The 25,936-nt window shown below is 34.9% G+C and overlaps 1 protein-coding gene across 2 annotated transcripts in view; it reads right to left on the bottom strand.

Annotated features, from left to right (window-relative positions):
• Window positions 1–3,548: 3,548 nt before the first annotated feature.
• Window positions 3,549–25,936, bottom strand: part of c12.2 (von Willebrand factor A domain-containing protein c12.2) — a 78,844-nt gene continuing 56,456 nt past the window's right edge. For both annotated transcript variants that reach the window (XM_072538228.1, XM_072538227.1), the window contains exons 6-15: window positions 24,373–24,531; window positions 21,710–22,224; window positions 18,528–18,810; window positions 16,245–17,330; window positions 13,887–14,074; window positions 8,707–8,866; window positions 7,457–7,721; window positions 6,463–6,773; window positions 5,280–5,518; window positions 3,549–3,709 (exon numbers count right to left, since the gene is read on the bottom strand). In XM_072538228.1, the coding sequence (XP_072394329.1) occupies window positions 3,604–3,709; window positions 5,280–5,518; window positions 6,463–6,773; window positions 7,457–7,721; window positions 8,707–8,866; window positions 13,887–14,074; window positions 16,245–17,330; window positions 18,528–18,810; window positions 21,710–22,224; window positions 24,373–24,531 (3,312 nt within the window). In that variant the 3' untranslated portion in view covers window positions 3,549–3,603. The remainder of the gene's footprint in view (window positions 3,710–5,279; window positions 5,519–6,462; window positions 6,774–7,456; window positions 7,722–8,706; window positions 8,867–13,886; window positions 14,075–16,244; window positions 17,331–18,527; window positions 18,811–21,709; window positions 22,225–24,372; window positions 24,532–25,936) is intronic.

Here is a 25,936-nt window from a genome sequence, read left to right as displayed (position 1 = left end):
CGACCTGGGGCCTATAGACATTTTTAAAATGTCTAGATGTTCTTGCCGGCGGTGGGATTCGAACCCCGGACCACCGGCTTGCGAGCAGAGCATCCTACCGCTTGCGCTACGCAGGCCCTACTTTTTAATTGTACCTTTGCATAATATTCATCAATCATTATGGCCCAACTGGAAAATGTATATTATATTTATCAGAAATCAAGACATTTTCAACATTATCATCTTGAAAATCGCCGCACAGTTGAATACTTACCATATTTCCTCTCCAATAACAGCTGGTATCAGATTTTTTTGTTCTATATCCAGTAAGCATAAATGTCTGTCGAATGGTAGTCCAGTCGTCAAAGAGTTGACCCCAAAAGCATACGAACAATCTGAATTTTGCAGAGAATATTAATTTTGGGACCCCAAAAAAGATGCAAAATAATTTACCACTTTTACCCTCGGGCTTCCCCCTAAAACCCCCCTCGTAGGGGGGTAAAAACGTAAAAAATCGATTTACCAAGAATCTGTACACCATAGAAAAAAATGTTTTAAATAAAAAATGTAGTTGAGATAATTCTAAACAAAAATGTATATTAGTATTTTTTGTGTAGAATGAACCGTTCTTTTAGAAACAACGCTTGAAGCGATCGTCGATTTTGCATGTCAGTTAAGCGCGCGAAATCAATGTTCAATAAATTTTGTATCAGCTTGACGGTAAAAATTCGATATCTTTTGATCCAAATATCCTATCGACAAAAATCAAGATGCGTTTTAAAGGTTAAGAGTGCAGCTTTCCTATGCAGTTTTTGTATTTTGCCGCTAAGAAACTCAGATTATATACAGGTATTAAATAAATTAACGTGGCGCGATTTTTGCCATTTTTTGCATCTTTTTTGAGGTCACAAAATTAATATGCTTGGAAAATTCAGCTTGTTCGTATGATTTTTAAAGGTTCGGTGACATTTTCGTCTCGTGACGACTGGAGTAAGTTCCTGTTTACTTCTAAATCATTTGTGGCAACTTTTGAAAGCACATGTGTGAATTTCTATAGCCCTATTGCAGTAGTTACACCGCAATTACTTGATCTATAAAATCCGTAATAAAATTTCGAAAGTTAAGTCTGCCTTAAACAAGCAATTGCGACATAAAACGTTTTCTTTCAGAGAAAACAAATATAGGGGAATGAAAGAGAAATACATAGTAGTACACTAAGTTAAAATAAATGATGATTTTTTCGTTTATGCCAAATTTGACTTCCTATACACAACTTCCTTGTTTTTGATGACGTGAAAAGGTAGCGCTGAAGTTAAAATTGATGTTTTTTAATATAGATTTAAAACTGTTTAAGTTCTTGAATAAAGAACCAATTAACAATAATTGTCCTACTTTCACGAATGCGTTTCCTCGCCCCCGAGTCAAATAACTCCTACCGGCGCAAAATGATTGAAAGCTTTCCAATTGTTTAGTGATATGTCTGCTAATTCTTGTTACCTGCTGTTCATAAAAACATTTAAATAACTACTACTGACGCAGGTGGCGGATTTAGAATCAATTGATAATGACACAAGGTGTGTACAGGAAAGAGGGGACAAACCCATTCGAATGAGCTTTCGCTCATTTGGCCTTTCTTGGCTTCATATAGCTCAATTGCCATCGTCATTAGAGCTCTAATAACGACAAGATACTCTTATGACCTTTCTCATAAATGTCTTTTGTACACCTGCAGTATGGTCCTTGACAAACCTGACAATGTATTAGATTTTTTTGTAAGACTCTATTATCTAGACAAATAATCAGGATTCAAAATTCTTTTATGAAGAAGCATCACAGCTCTGCTCACCTTTTAAGGGGACTTTGGTGTCTCTGCTCACAAATAACACGTGGCATCTAATATACAAGTACTTTGCAAAGAGATTTCTTAATCCTGATTGTCCAATGTGAGTTAGGCTATAAGATGTCAAAAGATTTACAGGTGAAACTAAAACAATTATTTTTAAGTTATGTAGACTGTGGGAAAAATTGAGACTTTCTATATAAATTGAATTCATTATAAGGATTCTTTCGCGTTCGCAATATCATACAAATTATTTTTAAGAAATCTGAAAAATGTACAAAAAGACTTGTCTCAATTCTAGTCCCAGAAACAAAATGAATCTTTAATAATAAGATCTTGTTCACCAAAAATTAACAAGATTTATAATTTTTTATCGTTAGAGTAATGTTTTTAAATTGTTTTATATTGAAAACCTATTGTAGTTTAATATTTAGTTAATGTCTGAACCGTATTATATAGGTAATAGATTTTTTAACAGTTCACTTTAGTAATCGAGAATGTCATTGATACAATAAAAATTATGAAGTTTTGAAGTTTATTTTTTACATATTTAAATTAGCATTAAAACAGAAGATTCTCACTGAATTGTAATCTATAAAAAACAGATTTTTGGCGACTTATCTTCAGAACAGGTTGCAATTGCACTTTATGGAAGAGAATCTGAGAAGAAAATATAATAAAGAAATAAAATAATTCGACTTAAGTATCTTCTAAACTAATTCATTATATTAAGCCAAAAAAAGAACCATCAAGATAAGTATTTAAAACGACTTTCAAGAAAAGCTCTAGGTAAGTACGAGGCGTAAACTCAAAATTTTGCACAAATAGTAGAAGGAAAACATATTTTTGGACAAAATCAGCTTGATTGTTTTGCAAAGTATTCGCCTTTTGAAATCAATACACTTTTACATTTGAACAAATCAATCGTCGTAGCATTGAGGTCATTCTGAAATTGGTATCTCAAAAATGAGATTATTGAGATACAGAAAGAAATCACACGGTACCAAGTAAGGATTGCATGCAGGATGGCTCATCAAATGTGACGATTGCGGAATTTATCAATCACATCTAGCAAATAGATGGTTGTATATTATTTAGTATTGACGGTTCTGTCATTCCCTAATTAAATTATGGCAATATCTGCTTAAATCAAGCCGTGCACAGCATCATTGATTTTCGGCTATGATTGGACGGACTTCTCGGAATTGGTCACAGGCTGTTGCATCCACGCTTGAATTTTTCACCGTCTGAATAGTTGATGGGTCTGGTGCTGTATCACGAAAACCAAGACGAAGTCAATCGACGCATTGTACAGGATTTGAACATTACTGAGAGTGTTGGTCATTATATAAATATATTTACTTTGTACGGAAATTATTGTCCCACGTGAAGAATAATCGTAAAAATCAATATTTTATATTCTCTCAAACTTTGAACGCATCGCTACTTATTAAAATATACTAAAATCATAGGATGCAGTGGAAGACTGATTAGTGAGGAACTTAAAGAACAAACAGGAATACGATGAATGGCAAGAGTAGTGGATAAAAGTAAGTTATTTTTCTATCAAAGCCAAAAATTGTCGGTTCTTTATGTGGTTTTAAGATATATTTAAAGTTTTGTGGAAATGTCTTAGTAATTTTAATTACAAAAAATTGTTCGAAAACAGATTAGGAAATACGGTTGATCTTTGAATATTTCCTCGCAGCTTTAAACAAAAATATGCATATAAAAACATAACAAAAATATATTTAGTCTTATAAATGTACATAACAATTTAAAATTTAGTTATTAACAACAGAAGACGAAAATATTTGCTTTAAAATATGTGGTAACTCTTTAGTATCATTGCAAATAAAAGCTTTCCCAGCTGGTAAACTCCTCCTTAACCTAAAAAAAAGAAAAATCATTAAGTTTCCTAATATATACAGTGCCATAAAAATATAGGTTCGTTACTAAATTTTCAACCAAGCAATTTAATTGGACCCAGGCTGCGAGACTTGTTCACCTTTTGAAATGACGTTCGGGTGTAACAATTCATTCGAGCAAGGTGTATTAATTCGTGTATAAACCGGAATCACTCCAACGCTCCAGACCATCCCTTTCCCCACCTTAGCACTCTGATACGCCGTAGGGGCACAACTATCAGCCAAATGCTCTTCGTATGGGAGTCCTGGGTAAAAGAATTCCAAAATGGTTCCCTAACCGATTCAAATTCATGCTAGCGTTAAGCGCTTTATTCCTGTTATCCTCTAGTGACATCCGCGAAAATGAAATTGGTTATTTAAGCCTCAAACCTCCGCTCTGGGCTTCGCCCAGTTCGGAGACCTAATGCTCAAGGGGTTGGGCCCTACGTGCCAGGGATTTTGGTTTTTATTTTTGGTGGCTTGCGCCGGATTTTTGTTAGTATTTTTATGATGGCCGAAGCCGTTTTTTTTTTTTTTGACTAAATACATTTTAATAATGAATGTTACTTTAAATACAATATCCCAAATTTTTCATTGAATAAATACATTTCCCAATTTTACTTTAACAGTAATATGCGCAAATCAAGAAAAGAGACCACGGCAACAAAGACAGAAAAGATTGTCTCGCCGCTAAGAGAAAAGAGCGTTTCCCTACATTGACCTGGTCCAATGTCAGAGACAAAGTGGATTTGGGCAGGGAGTACCTCTCAATCTCTTGGTATCCTTATATACAACTTTGTTCAATAATTTCTGCCGTTCAATAAAAGATAATTCTATTAGGTTCGTGGTTTAATTTTTGTAAAGATAGTGTGCCAAATATTTACAATACGGTTCACGTTATTTTCCCAATCTGCTGAGAACTTCTGAATTATGGGGTACCAAGCCTTAATTGGTACCGATAGAGATTGTATAAACGCTCTCGACTTTTTCAATTTGTTGAGTGTTTACCAATAGTTTAGTATTTATTATGGGTTATTTACTGACGATAATGTATTTGGTCTTTTTTATATTCAAGTTTAGTCAGTATACTACTTCTATCACGGGAATCATTTATGTTAATAACCCTTCCGTACCATCTGCCAATATGACTGTACTGTCTGTATATCTGATGTTGCTTATTTCTCCGTTCATAATTTCTCGTCCACATCTTTCATGGCATGTTTAAAAAAAATTTCGGAGTATATATTAACGAGAAGTGGGGACAATATTCAACCCTGTCGTACTCAGCGTTGTATTGGTATGAGATCTGTCAACTGATTATCTATTTTTATATTGACTGTGTAATTGTAGTATTATATATGTTATTAATAAACCTAAGATCTTTAGCATCTATACCGATTTCTTTGATTATCGATAAGAGTTTGCCATGCTTTATTCTGTTGAACGTCTCTTGGTCGTCTAATCAAGACCGTTAAACAAGTGAGCCCTGCGTTCTTTTATTACAAACTGAGTATCTAGTTCTTGCATTAAGATGGATAATATATTTCACTTACCGTTCGGCTTGGTCCCCCAAACTTCCAATAAATACGGCGCATGCGTTAATATTTGGCTTCTCGGTCATGGCTTTTGCGAGATCTTCTGCTGGAATACCGTATCTTTGTAAATTGGCATCAGACAACACGATAACGATTGATTCATCGTACGCCTCTTCGTCGATATTTGATACTGCCCACTGGGTGGTCTCTAAGGTGTGGTCGCCTTGCATACAATACTGCGAATGCGCGTACATTGTCTAAAAATGATAAAATGGTGTATTCAATTAAATAAATTTTATGTAACTGACTGGGATGTTTGAATCTAAGATTCACTCCTATGTCTTTAATATTGAATGAAAATTAGTAGCCCACTTCTGTTACAGCAGGATATAGCAGATCTCAAAACAAAAACGCTCTTAAGACAACAGATAAACTCTCCAGGTAGGTCTAAAAAGACCAAGAACAGCTAAAGCTTAGCACCGAGGTCACGTACCGACGAATGTGGGCTCGATGGCCAGACCCTTCGGGCACCCAGCTGGTGAGAAGAACAAAATTTATTTTGCACATTCGACCACTGGATAACCGAACACACACTATCTGGACAGCGAGACATCAATCTAGCTTGTCTGAAATATACGTAGGAGATCTCAAGTAAATTTAAATAATTTCGTCAGTCAAAGGAAGTATAGTTCTTCAAGCTACCCCTAACGCTAGGTGGCTTAACCACCAAGGTAACGGAAGATGCTTCCTTACCCAGGGCATCTAAAGTAAAAATTAGTATAGCCTCCCCTTTCGGTAAATGTCTGCGAAGAAAAGGGGTGAAGGATAGCTTGGGGGGGGGGGTCAGATAGGTACCGTTTCAACGGAGCGTGACCGGTTTGATCTTCATGTGGTTCCACTATTTATCGGAACATACATGTATCGGTAGGAGCTGGATTATACGCTTAGGGCGTGTGTGTGTAAAAATTAATAGTGGATAATAGGATATTTACATATATATATTGGCCCCTAGAAGCTAACCACATCCAGCTTATTTAAAGTATCAAGTTGGCAACTAAACACTTACCAACGAATCGCATTAGTTGCCTTAAAGTTTTTATCGCTTTTTCGTCGTAATCTATCTAGTACAGCTCCTCCACATTTAATGGAGTGAAAATAAAAAAAAAATAAAAAACATAAATTACTATTATTAAATACATACCCTAAGAACTTTCAATCTATCGTTATTATTTTTAGGTGGACTATCTATATCAACAAATCGAATATTATATTCTTCTCCAGAATGTCCAATGATGTCGTATTTTATTTTGTCGTCAAATCCTTCAAAAGCTTCCATCACTAAGACTACTGCTTCCAGTTCTTTGTCCAAACGGCCATCGTATGAATTAAACCTATACATACTTCCAGATACGTCTACTACAACTCTAAAAAGCTTTGGTTTTATTTGTGGAGTACCCAGCTCGGGCTTTTGTTCAGATCTTCGCCGAAAGATCGTCTTTTCCCCCAATATCCCTAAAAAAGAGTTCATTATTATTAGTAAATTTTCTATTTTTTACTAATAAAAACTAAAGGTTGAGAATCTGAGACAATAGACTTAACAATGCTCAGCCAGTCAGACTGATTTCCATTTGCAAAACAAGACGAAACCAAAGAAAATAGAGCTATGGTCAAAAAGGGTCATTGAACCATCAAATAGTCCTCAAGCCTCACTTGTGGTCCTTGTAAAGAACAAGGTTTTTGTATTGACTACCCCCAGCTGGATTGAAACTGACTGAAATATTGGATACTCTATTTGCGTTTCGCTGGTTTTCCAAGTAAAAGAGGAGCAGGAATGGAGCCAGCTGATTAACAGAAAATTGAATTCTCGATACGATAAACCCTTGTGCAATTACGGTTATGCCTTTTGGTCTATGCAATGCTTTCACTACATTTTAGAGTGTGTTTGAAAGAATTGTAGAAATAAATAAAAGATGTCAATAAATAGTATATATATATATACAAGGTGCATTTGGTTTAACGTTACAATACAATAACGGATACAGTCCAATACCTATTCCAAAGTACTTTTTTTGTCGTATTGCCAGATTCCAGTAAGAGCCTATGAAGGTTTCCATTGAATTCTGACAGGCAACGGTGGGGGAAATATTTTTTGGGCATGTTTTGTAAATAAATAAAACATATTCCAAAGTACTTACCATCAATCAGTTTAACATCATCTAGCTCGCCAGTCGTTTGATGTCTATACCACTGTCTTTCTTGGTTTTTTGCTTGCAGGTTATTTAAAATAACCCTCAAAGCCTGAACTGGTCTTTCTACTGCAATTGAAAATTGAGAATAGATAGAATGGTCGTACTCATCCATTCCTATTTCTTTCAGTTTTTGTTTGAACGCGTTTCTACCCATTTCTCTGGCTGCCCTTTTAACATGTTCCGGAACTTCACTTTTTTCTTGATCTGAAAGCTATAATAAATATTCCATAAGTAAGATCAGACTGGCTCAGCCATAAACCTATCGTTAAAGTGCAATTTTGTTAAAACTTATTTTATTTATATTATTCAATATCGAGTCAGTACGATATCTCAGTGGCTTGGCAGAATTGTGAGTGGCATAGCCATATTTCAAAAATAAAGAAGTGAAAACGATTTCCGGAGCCACATTTCAGTTCGATATTTTTAAAGAAGTAGTATAAATATTCCATGTGGCGTAGTATAAATATTATTCCATGTGGCAGAAGATCGAGAAGCCTTCGCAATGTTGATCGCCAACCTCGGATAATTCTATATGGCACGTATTATAAAATCCAAAGTGGATTTGCATGAGCATCGAGTAAGTCTATGTTTGAGTAAACAGTACGACAAAGATGATCCCTCGTATAGAAAAAACATGGAAATTTATTTTGCCATTATTTATTTATTTGCAAAAAAATTAAAATTTTATCGTATATTGATGAGATCGTTAGATATGATTTGCACACACATATTTGACTCAGGATATTTTGTAGAAAATACTACTGTAGTGTTTGTACCGTATTTAGTGGGAACTGAAGTACATTTGCAAATTGTAATACATGTTTGTAAGGCTCTGTACCACAATCTATGGAAATATTTTGTGCGGAACTGTTTTGTGAATGTTGAATAAATCCCTTGTTACTATATAAGCTCGCCTTCATTGTATCTACAGTATTATATCCGAACGAGTACTGCACTTTAATTTATAAAAGTCGAATATGCGACTCACCGAACACAAGCTCGTTAATTTATAATTGTAGAGGGATTGAAAATTGATGGGAACGGCATTTATTAACTCCTAAGAGACAGTAGTTAATATATCCATATTCTATACGATTCTTCCGTTTTAAAGTTCATTAATGGATTATTAAATGGTTAATAAATAAATGATTTAAAATTATTGATGACAGTGGTAATAAAAAGACTTTATCATTTACCTGAAAAATCTTATGGCCTTTATCCAAACGGTATGGGCCACCTTTGCCTCCCAAACCAGCGGTATCTCTTCCACCAGTTCCACCTGCCCATCTATTGCCTCCTACATGAGGTGCATTATCTGGATCTTCCTCTCCATGTTTTGGTTCTTTTGTATCCAGCCTAGTTGAAAGAAAAAACGTATATACATAAAATCGTCTATTGCATGCAGATTACGTGGTACTAATATCAACTATACCCAACGCAAAAATTGATGAATGCAGGCTAGGAAAAAAAGTTCATATTAAAGAAGATAGAAATAGATATTATCAAAGCAAAAAAATAGTAAATTACAATACCGTGAAGTAATATGGAATATTAAAAACTAAAATGTCTTTTTCTTCCTCCTCGCTATAAGCGATTCTGCTTGTTCGTTGACTGATTGACACCTCTAAGAGATTCTAGCCCTTGGTAATTTATCTCTTGCTATTTTGACCAAAAAAATGAAAATGTAAAAAGGGAGAGAACATAATATACAATGTCTTGTAACAAGAAATCCGTATGATAAAAAATCAGCTAAAGTTCTCATACTAATGGAAAAAGGATTAGACGAATGGAATAGAAAAATCACTATAGGAGGCAGAAAAATCAGTAACAAGCAATAGGCAGATGAGACACTAATACTAGCAGGTCTAGCAGCCAGCTAAGTCGAAATGACTACCATCATTGATCGGATAAGCACGGAATTTGGACTTCAGATCAACACCGGAAAAGGAAAAATAATGATCGTAAACAGTGCAAATAATAATCTACTGCACATACGCCAAGTAGAGCATCTCGAAGTAGTGGATAGATTTGTATACTTAGGCTACATGATAACAAACAAAGCGATTGCTCTTCAGAAATAAAGCGTAGACTAGCAATGGGCTGAACTGCAACAGCTAAATTAATTAAAATATGAAAAGACCGAACAATAACTAGGAAGACTACGCTCAGGCTGGTTAATGCCCTTATTGCTTTCATTGCTACATATGCGGCCGAAACGACTCTCAAAAAAATCGATAGAAGTAAGATCAAAGCTTTAAAAATGTGGGTTTACTTAAGAATTCTACGCATGTCCTGGACAGAATCCAGAACCCAGAACCAACCTGTCAATTCTGGAAAGGATTAATATAAAAGACAGCCTATTAAAAAAAAGTGAATCGAGCATACCTAAATTACTTCGGTCACATAGCTAGAAGAACGGGGACCATCGAACTATTGGTAGTAGAAGGCCGAAGACCAAGAGTAAGATCTCCAAGAAAATGGACAGATCAAATGAAGATTATGGTGGGAACATCCCCATATGAAGCCATCCATCAGACACAGGATCGCAGTCAATGGAGACAGTAAGCTAACAATATTTAGAGTCACCAAACTTTGATAATGGATTAAGTAATGAGGTGGAGGATTTTGATTACAGGATGATGATGAGCAAAACAAAACCTCCCCATGTGGGGACATCGGAGATATGGTCAGTATAGTCTTTAGCAAGATCTTTAAATCAACTTATATACAAAAAACGAAGATATTACAAATAAAAGGAAATGCATCAAAAACAATTAAACTGGTAACTTAAGAAGAATGAAACCTAAAAAAGTTTAATAAGAAAAAGTACAACACTATCAACAGAAATGAAAAAATTAAAATCATGAAGAACAAAAACAAACTAAGGGCATCAAAGCCAGAAATATACATCAATAACGATCTAATGCAAGAAGAGATGAAGATCCAACAAGAAATACGGAAAATTGCAAAATTTCAACAAGAAAAAGGTATGAACACCAGAGAAGGTTATCAAAAATTAAATATTGACGGGGCTATATGGAAATGGAACAAAGAGAAGAATGAACTGGAAAAGGCAAACCAAGACACGCCAAAAAACCGATAAAACAACAAATATCGTACACACAACAAAAAACGGAAACGAAAATGACAAAGGAAAAGGACATGAATAGATTAGATAAGATAAAACAGACGAGCAGGAAAAAATATAATAGAAAAATGAAAAAACGCGATGAACTAAAAATAAGTACGTGGAACATCAGAACAATGCTTGAACCAGGAAAAATGCAGGAGATTGTCTCAGAACTAGAAAGATACCAAATTGATATTGCAGTGATTCAAGAAATTAGATGGGCAGGTCAAGGAGAAATAAATAAAAAAAACTACACACTACAGTATTCGGGACATGGAAAACAAGGTCAATATGGAGTTGCTTTCATAATTATGGGAAAAATAAAAAATAACATTATGCAATTTAAACCAATAAATGAACGTATGGCTTACCTGAGAATTAACGCCAAACCATTTAATATATCAATCATAAACGTATATGCTCCAACTGAAAGTGCTGCTGCGGAGGAAAAAGACAAAATGTATGAGGAACTTGAACGAGAAATGGAGAATTTACCTAGAGAAGACACAATACTGGTAATGGGAGATTTTAACGCCCAAGTAGGTAAGGAAGACTACATTAACCAAGTAGCAGGTAAACACACATTACACGAAAAAACAAATGACAATGGTCAAAGATTATGTAACCTAGCAGCTAGTACCAATATGATTATCATTAGTACAAATTTCGAACATCCTAAATACCATAAAGTAACATGGATTTCCCCAGACCAAAAAACATGGTCCCAAATAGACCATATTCTGATTACAAGAAGGAAACAAACATCGGTTACGGACGTGAGAACTTACAGAGGTGCGCATGCAGACACAGATCATTTTATGGTGACTGCAAAGGTAAAACAAAAAGTCAAAAGAACTCTAAAAAACACGACAATGAAAGACAAATGGTACGTAGAAAAACTGAATGCTCCAGACATAAGGATTAAGTATGCTGATGACATGAACAAAAAACTAAAGGAACAGTGTAAATATACAAAGGATATAGAAACAGAATGGAGAAATTTAAAAAAATGTATAAATGAAACAGCGGATGTACACATAGGAATAAAAAGAAACAAAAAAAAACAAGAATGGTATAATGAAGAATGCCATAACATGCTAAAAAAGAAGATAGAAATTAGACAAATGTGGATAAGAACAAATAGACAGGATTATAGGGAAGAATACAATAGAATAAGGAATGAATGTAAGAAAAAAATAAGGAAAATTAAACGTGCCTGGTTAGATGATAAGATAAAAGAAATAGAAAAAGAAAGTAAGAACAGAAACACAAAAGCATTTTATAAGAAAATTAGCGAGCAAAACAAAACTTTTAAAGGAAAGATAAAAGGCATAAAAGATAAAAATGGAAAAGTATCAGAAAATGATGAAGAGTATAAAGAAATTTGGACTCACTATTTTAAAGAATTATTAACAGAGCAAGAAGATCAAGACCTAAATGAAAACGTAGAAGAAGAGACAATGATGTTAGGAAACCAGCTAGAAAGACCAACAAAAGAGGAAGTTGAGGAAATTATAAATAGCAGCCGTAATGGTAAATCTTCAGGATCAGACGGGATCAATATGGAACTTATAAAATATGGTGGTGAAGAATTAAAAGAAAAACTGTACAATTTAATAAAAGACATATGGGACGAAGAAAAAATGCCGGAAGAATGGAACAAAGGACAAATTATCACGATTCATAAAAAAGGAGACCAACAAATGTGTAATAACTACAGAGGACTGACGCTATTAAACACAGCATATAAAATTATGTCGACCTTAATACATCGAAGACTGACCAACGCTATGACGAATATCATAGGACACTATCAATGCGGATTTATTAAGGGAAAGTCTACAACAGATGCCATACATACAGTTAAACAAATTATGGAAAAAGCTCATGGATATAAAATAGAAATTGAACTGCTTTTTATAGATTTTCAGCAAGCATTTGATACAATAAAAAGATCAAAATTAATGGTAGCTCTGAAAGAAATGGGAATACAAAACAAATTAAGACGATTAATAAAAATGACAATGAGTAGAACTGTAGTGAGTATAAAAACTCAAGTAGGAGACACAGAAGAATTTGTCATAAATAAAGGGGTTAGACAAGGAGATTCGTTATCAGCAACCCTGTTTAATCTTGCCCTGGAATACATCGTCAGGAAAATAAACAAAGGTACCCTTAGAACTAGAGAAGGACAAATAATAGCATACGCTGACGATATTGTGCTAATAACAAAAAATAGAAAAACAATGGAAAAAATGTTAAATGAAATGGTAACAGAAGGAAAAGTAATGGGATTAAAAATAAACCAAGAAAAAACAAAAATAATGAGATTTGATAAAAACTTCGAAAACAAAAAGGTTAGACTAGGCGAATACATTTTTGAAGAAGTCGAAAAATTTAAGTACTTGGGAATATTAATAACAAACAATGGAGAAAGAGAAACAGAAATCAAAGAAAGGATTATTACAGCAAATAAGACATTCCATGCAAATAAGAAATTACTAAAAAATAAACTATTGAGTAAGAAATCGAAAATGAAGGTATACAAAACAATAATTCGACCGACGATGATGTATGCAGCCGAAACCCTCAGCATGACAAAAAAACAAGAGGAAAACCTTAGAATACAAGAAAGAAAAATACTAAGAGCAATACTGGGACCAATAAAAATAAATGAAAATGAATTTAGACAAAGAACGAACCTTGAGCTACTGGAAGAAATTAAGGAAGATATAGTGTGTAAAATAAAACAACAAAGAGCAAAATGGCTAGGACACGTATGGAGATCAGGATCAACTACGACGATATTCTCAATATTGGAATGGACACCAGCTGGCAAAAGAAGACGTGGAAGACCAAGATCTACATGGTTACAAGAAGTTGTAAATGATCTCAACAAGGCGGGCATACGACAGTGGAAAGGAAAAACCAGAGATAGGACACAATGGAGAAAAATAACTGAGAAAATTAAATAAGGAACATGAGGACTGATCTACCTCAAAACATAGATCTAGAGAGCGTAAGCGGCGTAACCCCTAAAGGGGTGTTTAGCCACATATATATATATATCAACAAAGGGGAAAAGTATACGAATAATATATGAGATCAAATTGAGAAATTTTGCAGAAAACTGGGAATAATACGTAAGAAATAAAGATACCGACAAGCATGGATAAACGAGAAGTAAAGTTAAAACCTTTAATGGAAAAATCCTTAAATGAATATTAACTCTACAAATTTACTTACCCACTATACCTATTTACTGTAACATTTTCCTTCGCTCGCTTAGCTGCAATATATTCGGTGGTTACAACGTTTTTAGAAAACCCATGTTTATGTAGAACCTCTCCTACTGTTTCTAACATATCGGGGCTATCTCTATCGAAGTCGAAAACATTGAACAATACATCTTCTAAATCAGCGTTGGGATATTTCTAAAACAATTCGGATTAATTTTACAAAATTACGAGACGTGACAATTAAATTCAGAGACAGTTAGTACAATATTTTTATTTAGCAATTTTTTATTTTTTTATTCCAATATTTTTTCCTTCACCATCCCTAAACCGTGCGTGCTGCGCCTATTTTTATTTTACGTCCTTAGAAGACGAAGGGTGCTAAATCTGCCGAATAGGGTGGGTGCTTTAGGAGCATGCGCATAATTTTATATTTATTAATGTCCACATATTTACCAATGGCCATAATACTTAATCGACGGTCTGTTCGAACTATCTCAGTTACTTTTTGAACCTTCAAGTTACTTTTTAGGTCACAGGCCACCAGGGGCGTCCCTCATCTTCATCGTTATTCTTCCTTCTTCTCGTGCCACTCCTAGCGGAGATTGGAAATCATCATGGCCACTGCGACTTTGTTAGCAGCGCGCCTAAAAAGTTCAATCGAACTACACCCGAACCATTCACGTAGATTACGAAGCCACGATATTTTTCTTCTTCCCACACTTCTTTTGCCCTTAATTTTGCCCTGCATGATATTTCTTAAAAGTTCGTACTTTTCACCTCTCACAATGTGCCCCAAGTATTCCATCTTTCTAGTCTTTATTTCATTTAGAATTTCGCATCTTTTGTCTAAAGTTTGGAGTACTTGCGTGTTAGTGACGCGGTCCATCCATGATATTCTGAGAATGCGCCTATAGCACCACATCTCGAAAGCTTCGATGTTTTTTGTGGTCAACTGTTTTAGTGTCCAAGCCTCTACTCCATACAACAGGGTAGAAAAGACATAACACCGCAGCATTCGTATTCGTAACTTTATATTGATATCACGATTGCAAAAGAGTTTGCGCATTCTATTAAAGACTGATCTAGCGATATTCTTCCTACCATCCTTAAAACGTTTGTACTACTTGAAAACTCTGGCACGGTATAAGCAATAATTTCCATCAACTCCCTGCAAAGTTTTCCTTTATAGTTTTTCGACGAGTGTTAACAAGTACTTTAAATTCACTCTTCGCTTAATTTGTTTTTCCAATTTTTTACGGCGCGAGTAATTTTTTCACCTTCGTTATTTGACGATTACAACTAGACTGTTTTTCTAGCTGTTTGCAATTTTTACCCATTTATCTGTCTAAGCAATCTTTAGTTTTTAAATCTCTGGCGGCCAATGCATCTCTACAGGACCGGAGGCTAAGACCTTGGTCTACCTAGTTTTCTTCTAGTGGGCGGAGTCTACTTTTCTATCTTATTTGGCCATCTATTTTCAGGTATTCTCAGCGGGTTTTCATACCAGTTTAGTCTTTTGACTTCGATTATGTCTAGATCAATTTCCATTTCTCTATCAAGTAGTAGTGAGCCGGCAACATTGTCTCCAATAGTCCATTTTCATGGTCTTCATTTTTGATTTGTTTCCTTTGATTATATATATATATATATATATATATATATATATATATATATATATATATATATATATATATATATATATATATATATATATCATCATCATCATCCAGCCTCAAGAGTCCACTGCTGAACATAGGCCTCTTCCTCATGTTTCCAACCCCGTCTATCTTGCGCCGCTCTCATCCAGTTTTTATTGAGTCTTCTTAAATCGTCAGTCCATCTTGTAGGTGGTCGACCGACGCTTCTCTTGTCTTCCCTTGGCCTCCATTCCAATAACCTCTTTGTCCATCGCCCATCTGTCATTCTGGCTATGTGTCCTGCCCATCTCCATTTTAGTCTGGCTACAGATATATATATATATATATATATATATATATATATATATATATATATATATATATATATATATATTTCATTATAATGGATTAAAAAAAAAACAAAAAACGAGATGCGGAACTCAGGGAATGACCGAGGAGGAGAAACATAGGTTTTTAATATATTTTATTAGATTCGATTTTATTTACATAATTTTATTTAGGTAACACGTTGACGTTTGTTAAACATCATATTACTTTTATAATAAGTGTATATGCACGTACATATATTATGTTATTACTGTATACCGGAAGGTTACTGCTCGCTCTCGATTTTTCGAGGCACGCTAAATATGATTTACCGAGCACACCGAGCAATGAGAAGTATTCATTTCAATAAAACAAGAAAAATCAATGGGCTAAAATCTTACCTGAAGATGTTTTACAATATTCACAACCTCTCTGGTAGAATATGGATAGTTAATAAGACCTTGATCTGCCATATTCCTTAGATCACCAAAAATTCCAACTAATTGCTTAATAGTATTTACATCTACATCGGGTCCATATTGTTTTAGAAGTTCTATTTCAGATTCTCTAGAAGGATTATCAACAGAATGGCTACTGAAAAGATCTCCCAATGAGCCGAAGAAATCATTTCCCAAAAAGGGGAATCCAGGTCTGTTTGCTAAAACAATCATTCTAAAATCAGGATGAGTAACAATAATGTTATCGGCGTTTGATCCTTTCACTACTTTTGTATTTGGGACAATTCTTCGACCATCGCTAAGAATCATCTCTCCCGATTCTACCAGTGTTTTAAGAATGCATGTAACATGCGTTGGTGCTTTGTCTGCTTCGTCTATAACGAGAACGTGTCCATATTTAATAGCTTTAACGAGAGGCGAATCTTCATGTACCAAAATCCCATTTTTTATCGTTGGTTGTATAGTAAGAGTTTGTACTGTCGTGTCTCTGTGCAGTTGTATATACTCTCTAGGTCTCTTTAATAGTTCCAAGAACCTATCGACGATTTTGTTCTTACCCACACCTTGGTTACCAACAAGTAGCAAGTTGTAACCCAACTGAAAATCTTGCAAGAGCCTCTCCATTAGGGACAAATGTTGAGGTACGTCATAAAACAAGGTGTCCGGAATTTTGGTTAAGTTGCTGGCTTGGTATAATGGAGCGGTAGTAACTCCTATGGTTAACACACCGCTTTTAATTTCGCATTTAATTTTTGAATTTTCGTCCTGAAAAATAAAGTTTATTCCTATTTTCTCCATTGTTTTATCTAAGGCTTGTCGAGTAAGAGAAGGCAAGAATTTTATCATAAAGGTTTCTTCCATCAAGTTGTAAACATCGTCTGTGGGGTATTTATTCAATCTTGATGCAATTTTTAAAATTTTTCTCGTCGACAGATGGCCCGATAAGTTTTTCAGAGCTGGATCGGTATTGTCTCGTAAGATGTGTGCAAGATTAATGATTTTTTGCAGTGGTTCTGAAGGAGGACCAAACTAAAATAAAAATATATTATTCAAAATTGTTTAAAAGTACATAGGAGTAAGAAATGTAATTTTTGGGGTTCCCGTATTTTTATCAAGAACAGAGTAATAGCGTAAGTGCCTTTTTCTTACGATTAGTCTAGCCTTCGATTACGTTATATGAGAGAGAATTGCTGTCTAGAAATCAATTGGCTGTTGTTTATAGAGAGTGTGCACCGTTCTTAGCAACAGGATAATATGAACATATTGATTAGAAACAGATGGAAGACATGTTTTACAAACGTAAAAGCAAGACCAGAAGCAAGAGCAGAATTTAGATCTGATCATAAATTGTTATGGGGTTGCTTCGAGCTGAAGGTAAAGAGAACCAAGCTGTAACAGACTCACAAAAGATTTGAGATTTCAAATCCAGAAACATTTATAGAAACTAGCATTTCAGAGACATAAAACAGTTTAGAATAAATGTGGAAAGCATTCAGAAATGTCACAAAAACCTCTGTAAAACGAACCAGAATAGAAAAGAAGATCGTGAAGAGAAGCACTGGATAACAAATAGAACGCTGCAACTTCTAAAAGTTAAGAAGAATCAAATCTCTCTTACATCAGAACATCAAAAAAATAGAATTATGTAGATTGAGCAGAGAAATAAAAAGAGCATGTAGGAAGGTAAAAAATAAATATATAAGTGAAAAATTCAGAGGTATGTAAACCATTATGAATCAGTTTTACAACAAAATCCGATATCTAGCTAGATAATTTAAACCAATCACACAAACAATATAAAAACCAACATATTAAAAATACGAAAAGTGAATTGCGGAGATATGAAGAAAATACTGTCAAAGACTGTATGCAGTTGATCCTCAGGATACAAGTCATGACGAGTTTACTGCAGAGAGACAACCGACGAACCGACATCTCCGAGGTAGAAAAAGCAATTATAACGCTAAACAATCGAAAATCTCTTGGCGCAGACCAGATCATAGCAAAGGTTTTAAAAGAGACAAAATAGGTTGGAACAAATGTTAAGGGTCTTCCCAGATACTCCCAAATATGTTCAGGTCGTGTTCTTTTAAACCTTCATTAACTATCTCAAAATGGTGAGGCCGGGGATTATATTTATATAAATATTTTGATTAAGGTTATGCAGACTTTTCATATTTTGTTATTTTTATACACTCATATAGCAACATGAGTTGTTTTACTTACTTTTGTGGTAATTACATGGATTTCCTCTTCTTTACTCAAAGTTCTCATCTCGTGAAAAAGAAATATACTTAACATTTCTGGTGACATCCAATTTCCCGTTGGAGATTGCAAATTCGGAGGTTCACCGATAGCAACAATTCTGAAATCGGGGTGTATTGGGAACACTCCGTTTTCCGTTAATTGTTCTTCGGTCAAGTTAAACTTCTTTTGCAAAACCTCGTATCGATTTTTACTTATTAGTCTTTTGCCGTCATATAGTTGAAGTTCGCGATCTTGAACTAATCTAAAACAAGTTAATGGTAAATTTAATTAATATTAAACTCAACTGAAATCAACTTAACAAGAAATAGAAAAATCCAACAACAACAACACATCTGGATTCGATCTCATAACAGGATTGATACTGAAAAATCTACCACAAAAAGTATTAGTGGCGGTAAATACAATATACAATAGTGTATTCAGACTAGCATATTTTCCAATTCCATGGAAATTTGCACAAATAATTATTGTTCGAATAAATGCATACGAATACGCAAAACAAAAAAATATTTTTTAATTTAGAAATAAAATGTAACTCAACTTTTAACAATACTTTGCCAACAGTGTAAATATATCAATGACAATAGTGTTTAGTGTTTCGTGCGCATAAAGACGTATCCAGTTTCCAAAAACACTCCCCGGACACCAGGCACCCACCTACCCTGAGAGAAAATTAAGATCAGGTCGAAGCAACATCTCTGTTGGCAGAAGCCCTCAAAAAATCCGTCAAGGATTTACTACACACACACATTTACACCGTACTATCCGATCTCTCAAAGATTTGTCTCGCTTTTGGCATAATAGTGCCTTTTTTGTGTGAACCAGTAATTTTGTCTAAGAAGGTTTAAGGGTACCTTTAGATACCCAGGGTTGCCACATCTCTACATTCAGAATTTGCGTAGTAGTGACTTGGATGGACCAGAGTGTACACAGTTATTCGAAAGACTTATATTAACTAGTAAGTAATATTGTAATTCTAGCATTTATGTTTATGTTTGTTTTGTTTTTGTTTATGTTCAAGTTTTTTGATATTATTTGTATTTTTAGCTGTGATAAAATCTTAGTATCTTTGGATAGCTTTTTGAACTGGTAGTGTTTAAGAAATTCCTAAACAGGTAAAAGCTCTCATATTTGTATCCAGCAACCTATGTTTTACACACACTCTCTCTCTCTCTCTCATTTAGGACTTCTTCATGGTTATCCTATTGTGGATACTAATTTTATCTACAATTATGATTCACAAAACAGCAAACCTAAAGATAAAAGATCATCCTATCGACCAATCAGCATATTGTCTACAATGTCTAACATATTTGAAAGATTACAGCTTTTTAGATTAAAGAAGAATATTAAATAAGAAACCTAGATGTAGAAATACCTAAGCACCAGTTCGGATTTCGTGTGAGACATTCTACAACACAACAGAACCATAGAATAATAACAAAAATCCTCACTGCCATTGAGAAAAAAAATTATTCGCTGTGTTCTTAGATACAGAAAAGGCATTTGATGATAAAGTATGGCACAATGGACTCTTACACAAAATTAAAAGCATCCTTCCAACTCTCTAGTACCTCATTATAAAATCCTATATCCAAGATCGTTACTTCCAAGTAAAATATAACACAGCACCTTCAACATATTCTCCCATTAAATCAGGGGAGTCACAAGGTAGTTTGCGAGGTTCTCTCCTTAACCGATATTTACTGTAGATATCTCAACCACAAATACAACAAAATCTCAACATTCACCGATAACACCACCATGATCACTACCGACAAGGACCCCATCATGGCATCCACGTAAAACCACCTTCATGATCATCATCATTATCAACCTTTATGCGTCCACTGCTGGACATAGGTCTCCCTCAGATCTTTCCATCTGTCTCTGTTTTGTGCGACTTGCATCCAGTTCTGAAGCTAACACGCTTCAGGCCGTCAGTTCATTTAGTTGGTGGGCGTCCTCTGCTCCGTATTGCTTCTTGCCTTGGTCTCCACTCTAAAATATGTTTTGTCCATGGGTTATCTAATAATCTAACGACGTGTCCTGCCCAATTCCATTTTAACGACGCGATTGTTTTCGATAGCGTCTGTTGTTTTTGTTCTACGACGTATTTCTTCGTTTGGGATTCGGTCTCTTAGAGAGACACCCAACATCTGGGGCTCCATAGCCATCTGAGTCACGCCAATCTTATTAACTACCTTTTTTGTGAGTGTTAATGTTTCCGCTCCGTAAGTGAGTACAGGTAACACACATTGGTCAAAGATTTTCCTTTTGAGGAATATGGGTAGATCTGATTTAAATACATAGTTTAATTTACCAAACGCTGCCCATGCTAATCTTATGCGACGTGGGAGCTCACATGTCTCGTTATCTCTGCCCAACCGAATTTCATGTCCTAGGTACTTATACGATGTAGTCTGCACAATATTCCTTCCATCACCAGCAATATTTCGATTTAGCACCAGATAAGTGGTCGTTAGTGCTGTATCCGATCTAAATCCAGCTTGTTCTCTAGGCTGATAGAAGTATAACCTAGACATACGAGTATATAAATACCTCAAAGCTACATCATGTAAAACACTTACGATTCGCATAAAAAACTTACTTATGAGGTGATCATGGGTAAAAACAGCAGCAACCAAAGATCACTAAATAAGGGACTCTTACAAGACTCAGTACTTGCCTCTCTACTTTTCAATAAATATACTTCTGACATTTCTCAAAAACTAGCGAAAAATGTGACTACACGTATGACTTAGCCTTGGCAGTCATCAGAGTGGATCGATAAGACTTTGAGAAACAAATCCACACAAATAAGCGAGGTAATCCGAGGTAAGGGCGTTTTACAAAAGGAGGTTTTTTATTGGATCTGTCAATATAATCCATAGATAAAAAACATGTAATGGAGTAGTTTGGTACCCTGCTAGTCTTTAATGTGAAGTAAATATCCCGGTCTTATGAAGATTAAATATAATTTTCTAATGTAATGGAGCCTTTCACTCTCCGAGTCAGTCTTATGTCTAGCACTGCCTGAATTTCAATAAAGACTAAATATGTAGTATAAAATAAAATTTAGTTACGTATACTTCTATTTTTCACAATAAAAATGTAACGCGTAATTTCATTTTACGTACCTGTGTAATACTGTCAACGTACTTGGATGTATTCTATTGATACCATCCAAAACAGCGATTTTTCCTTCCAGCGCCGCCTCTATCAACGGCGACAACTTCCAAATCGTATCTCCATTATCTAAAGTCGTTCTCTGTTGAATCAAGTCTCTCGACGTCATGTCTTGATACAAAACAATATTTTCGACGTCTTGTCCAAAAATTTCCGCCACTTTATTCACGATCATACTTTTTCCGCATCCTTTGGTTCCAACAATACATACATCAGCAACTTTTAAACTTTGTACGATGGATTCTAACAAAGCATTTTGGTACTTTGTTTCGATATAGGAGTTAACTGAGGTTGATGAAGGGGCGGGTATTTTGGTAGATACATTTGCAGACTCAGTTTGCTTCGATGCGGGTAAACCTAATTCGGTCAATAGGTTCTCTACGTGTTGCACTCCATCTTTTAGAAATACTTTGTAAGGGTACAGCCTGTAAATTATTTCGTACGGCGATAAGCTTGGGTTTTGTTCCTAAAACATTTAAAATATAAGATTATTATAACCATGATTTTATAATTACTACATACTTTCATTATATTGGTTAGCCAATAACCATAACAAAAGACGATGCATTATATTCACAAATAATATTTCGGTATATAACATACATCGCATCGCAGAAACTTGGAAAAACTACTGCTCAGAATTATACAAAGACACTTTCAAAGGTGTATGTCTCAGAACATAAGAAACATGCAATCAAAGAGAACCAATCATTTTACGAGCAGAAGTAGAGAAGGCTCTCGACCAACTAAGAGCCAAAAACCCCTTGGGATAGATCGCATACCAGCGGAGACTTTGAAAGCAATGGGAAGATTGGCACAGATGTAATACTGGATATGTGCAACATGATATAGATCACAGGTGAATGACCTGATGGGTGGTACGAATCAACTTTTATTCCAAATCCGGAATCCGAATCAAGAAAGGACCACTAATCGTTTGGAGCAATTACAGGACCATTGCTCTTATTCTTTATGCAAGCAAAATGCAGCTGCATATAATGAAAGGAACTAAAGAACTGTCTACTCGCAGACATAGCCGAATAACACTGCGGATTCGTGCCCAGAAATGTCGGTGCCAGCACCCTGTTTTAATCCTTGTGTTATTTGAGATGGGTTTGTCATCTCATGTTGTGTCTGTACCTGGGCTACTGAAAGAATCACTACAGGAGGCAGAAAAATTAGCAGCATACGAAGTCGAAATGACAAGCCGAATAAACAAAGAATTCGGACTTCAGATCAGTACCTGAAAAACAAAAATAATGGTCGTAGACAGGGCAAATAATAATCTACCGCACATACGCCAACTGGCAAATTTCGAAATAGTAGACAGATATGTATATTTGGACTCCATGATATCTAACAATGACGATAGCTCCTCAGAAATCAGTCGAAAACAGGCTATTAAAAAAAAAGTAAACCGAGCATACCTAAATAACTTCGGCAACATAGTCAGAAGAACGTGGACTATGGAACTATTAGTAGTATAAGGAAAGGTAGGAGGCCGACGACCAAGAGAAAGATCTTCAACAGGAAGGATAGACCAAATAAAGAATCTGGTAGGAAAATCCCTGCATGAAGCAGTCCATCTGACACATGATCACAGCTAATGGAGGCAGCAAAATAATAATATTTAAAGTGACCCCGAGTTACCACGAAGGGCGTACTGGATGGGGAAATTCTCATCGCTCAATAACTAATAGGAAAGGTGTAAATAATGTATAACCAAGTAAACACCCGTAAATCAACTGAGAACGTGACATGGAGCTACAGTTATGTCATTAACTGTAGATCTGATTATTGAAAACGACACACACACTCACTCATTACACGAGTACCTACACCATTTTTAATCGTCAAATCACCATGCAGCCACACAACAACTGACTCATTGTTCATGGCTAAGATTTGTACTGCGACTACTGTGTTTCCCAATCCCCAGGTAGAACACCATCGTACCGATGGGTTGTATGGTATATGGGGAAAAGGTGGAAAATTTTGGCCGATAATAGCTTTGCTACAGTATGGCTGTGTAGCCACAGTCAATAAAAGGTCTATCTATATAGCCGATCTGCTAAAGTGCCTAAGACTTTTAAAATAGTTAATGACAGTGGTGTACAATACGCCAATTGGCTGCAGTACAACCAGTATAAAACAAACGGCTTCCAGAGAAGGAAAGATCATGTTCTCATATAGAAATATTGCATTCAACAGTGCGTAACTAGATTATATCAGTTATAAATAACAATAATCAGGTTCTCATATAGAAATATTGCATTCAAAGATGTGTAACTAGATTATATCAGTTATAAATAACAATGTACGGGGTGGCGGCTTATGCCCGGTATTTTGCTGAATGAACAACTTAATAAACCGAGCCTTGATTTGTCGGAAATTTTGCCCACTTATTCTCTATAATAAAAAAAAAACTTTTCTGCAAATTTTCAGACTTATCGGTAAATAATATCTGCAAAAAACTCAGACTGAAAGACAGCTGTTGCTGAAGAATAACACTTTGCTTAAAGGTCGTTTAGGGGCTCAAAAATGGAAAAATGTTGTGTAAAGATAAAAAAAAAAAAATATTTCATGAACCTCACTTTAATTTTTAAATACTTACCATAATAATTGCAGCTAACAATAAATTGTCCAAGGGGAAATCTGGTAATCCTAATGTGGCACTCTCTTTAGTAAGAAGGGCAAATGCACATGCTACAATTTTTTCTAATTTTTCTGGAGCTACATTGGGGGCTAGGTTACGCATTACACCCAAATACTCCTGCAAAAAGAAAAAATGTAACACTATTAACTCTAAATTGGCAATTGTATTTAATTGATATAATTGAGTTTGAGTTAAGTTGATCTTAAATGTCAAAACACCCGTCTAGTCCAGTCGGGACGTCATTTAACCTTGTATGAGGATTGTCCTAACCTTAAGGGGTGGCCAATAGTAAATTTAAAATCGCAACTGAATTCCGCCATTGAATCAGCCGCCATCTTGATTTTAAAGGAAAACTGTTTTTGCTCAATATCCCCGCCATTTTAAACTTTTCGACAAAAATGGTAAGAACTGAAATTGTTGCAAATACGATTTTCTACAATTTCTTTTTGCAAACTTTTTCGTGCGGTCGATATTTTCTGAGTTAAGGGGGAAATAGTGGAAGGGGGAATCATAATTATTGAATTATCTCGTTTATTATTAACTTTACGACGTGAATGTACAGAAACAAAGATGAAGAAAATTTTATTTTATACAATTTTGATCCCTTTCATTTTTGTTTTGCTAAAATCAATATTTAAGGTCGTATGTAGGTTCGTTTCTGTTTTAAGTTTGCTGCCGATCACGTCAGGCCTGGGGTTCGTTAATGACTTGTGTGTCGTTAATCTTACTTAAATGTTAATTGTAGCACAAAAAATCAAAATTGTATAAATACGATTCTCACCATTTTTGTTTATGTACATTTATGTCGTAAAGTTAATAATAAACGAGATAATTCAACAATTATACTTAGTTACTATTTTATTCCTTAATTCTAATAATAGCGACCGCACGAAAAATTGCAAAATAGAAATTGTAGGAAATCGCAATTGCAACAATTTAATTGTTACCATTTTGTCGAAAAGTTTAAAATGGCCGAGATATTAAACAAAAATAATTCCTATAAGCAATTCCCACAAGGTCTTTGACTAGCCTTTGCAGACATTTTCATCTTGGGCTATCAATATTGCGTAACGTGCTTATGATCGTAATGTACATAAGAGAGGCAAAGAATCACATATTACTTAATTGAGGTTTTTTCGTCAATTCTTCTGAATATTTGCATATCTATAGTTAACAAATTAGGTTTTTTTTTATTCTGTAAAAGACATATTATATTAGCTTCAAAAGTATTTAAATTTAGTTATTTAAAGATAAGAAATACACCTCGTAGAAGGGTTAATACGGTGATGAAATAAATACTTTCTTGCACTTGGGACACACCCAACTTCGCATTCATTGCATGGAAAGTAGCAATATAGAAAACCCCATCAAAATTTAGTGTAAATTGGTTTTCGCAAAAACACATTCGCTTTAAAATCTGCTGAATTGGATTGAATTGAATCAAGATGTAATTGGTACGTAATCGCAGAAAGTTTAATGACTTAGGGCGGATCCAATGATAGAATTTTAGAACAATAGATAG

This window comes from Diabrotica undecimpunctata, chromosome 7 (assembly GCF_040954645.1).
Source record: "Diabrotica undecimpunctata isolate CICGRU chromosome 7, icDiaUnde3, whole genome shotgun sequence".
Lineage (NCBI taxonomy): Eukaryota > Metazoa > Arthropoda > Insecta > Coleoptera > Chrysomelidae > Diabrotica > Diabrotica undecimpunctata.
Note: the sequence above shows the minus strand (reverse complement) of the source record. Positions and strands in the feature narration are given on the sequence as shown.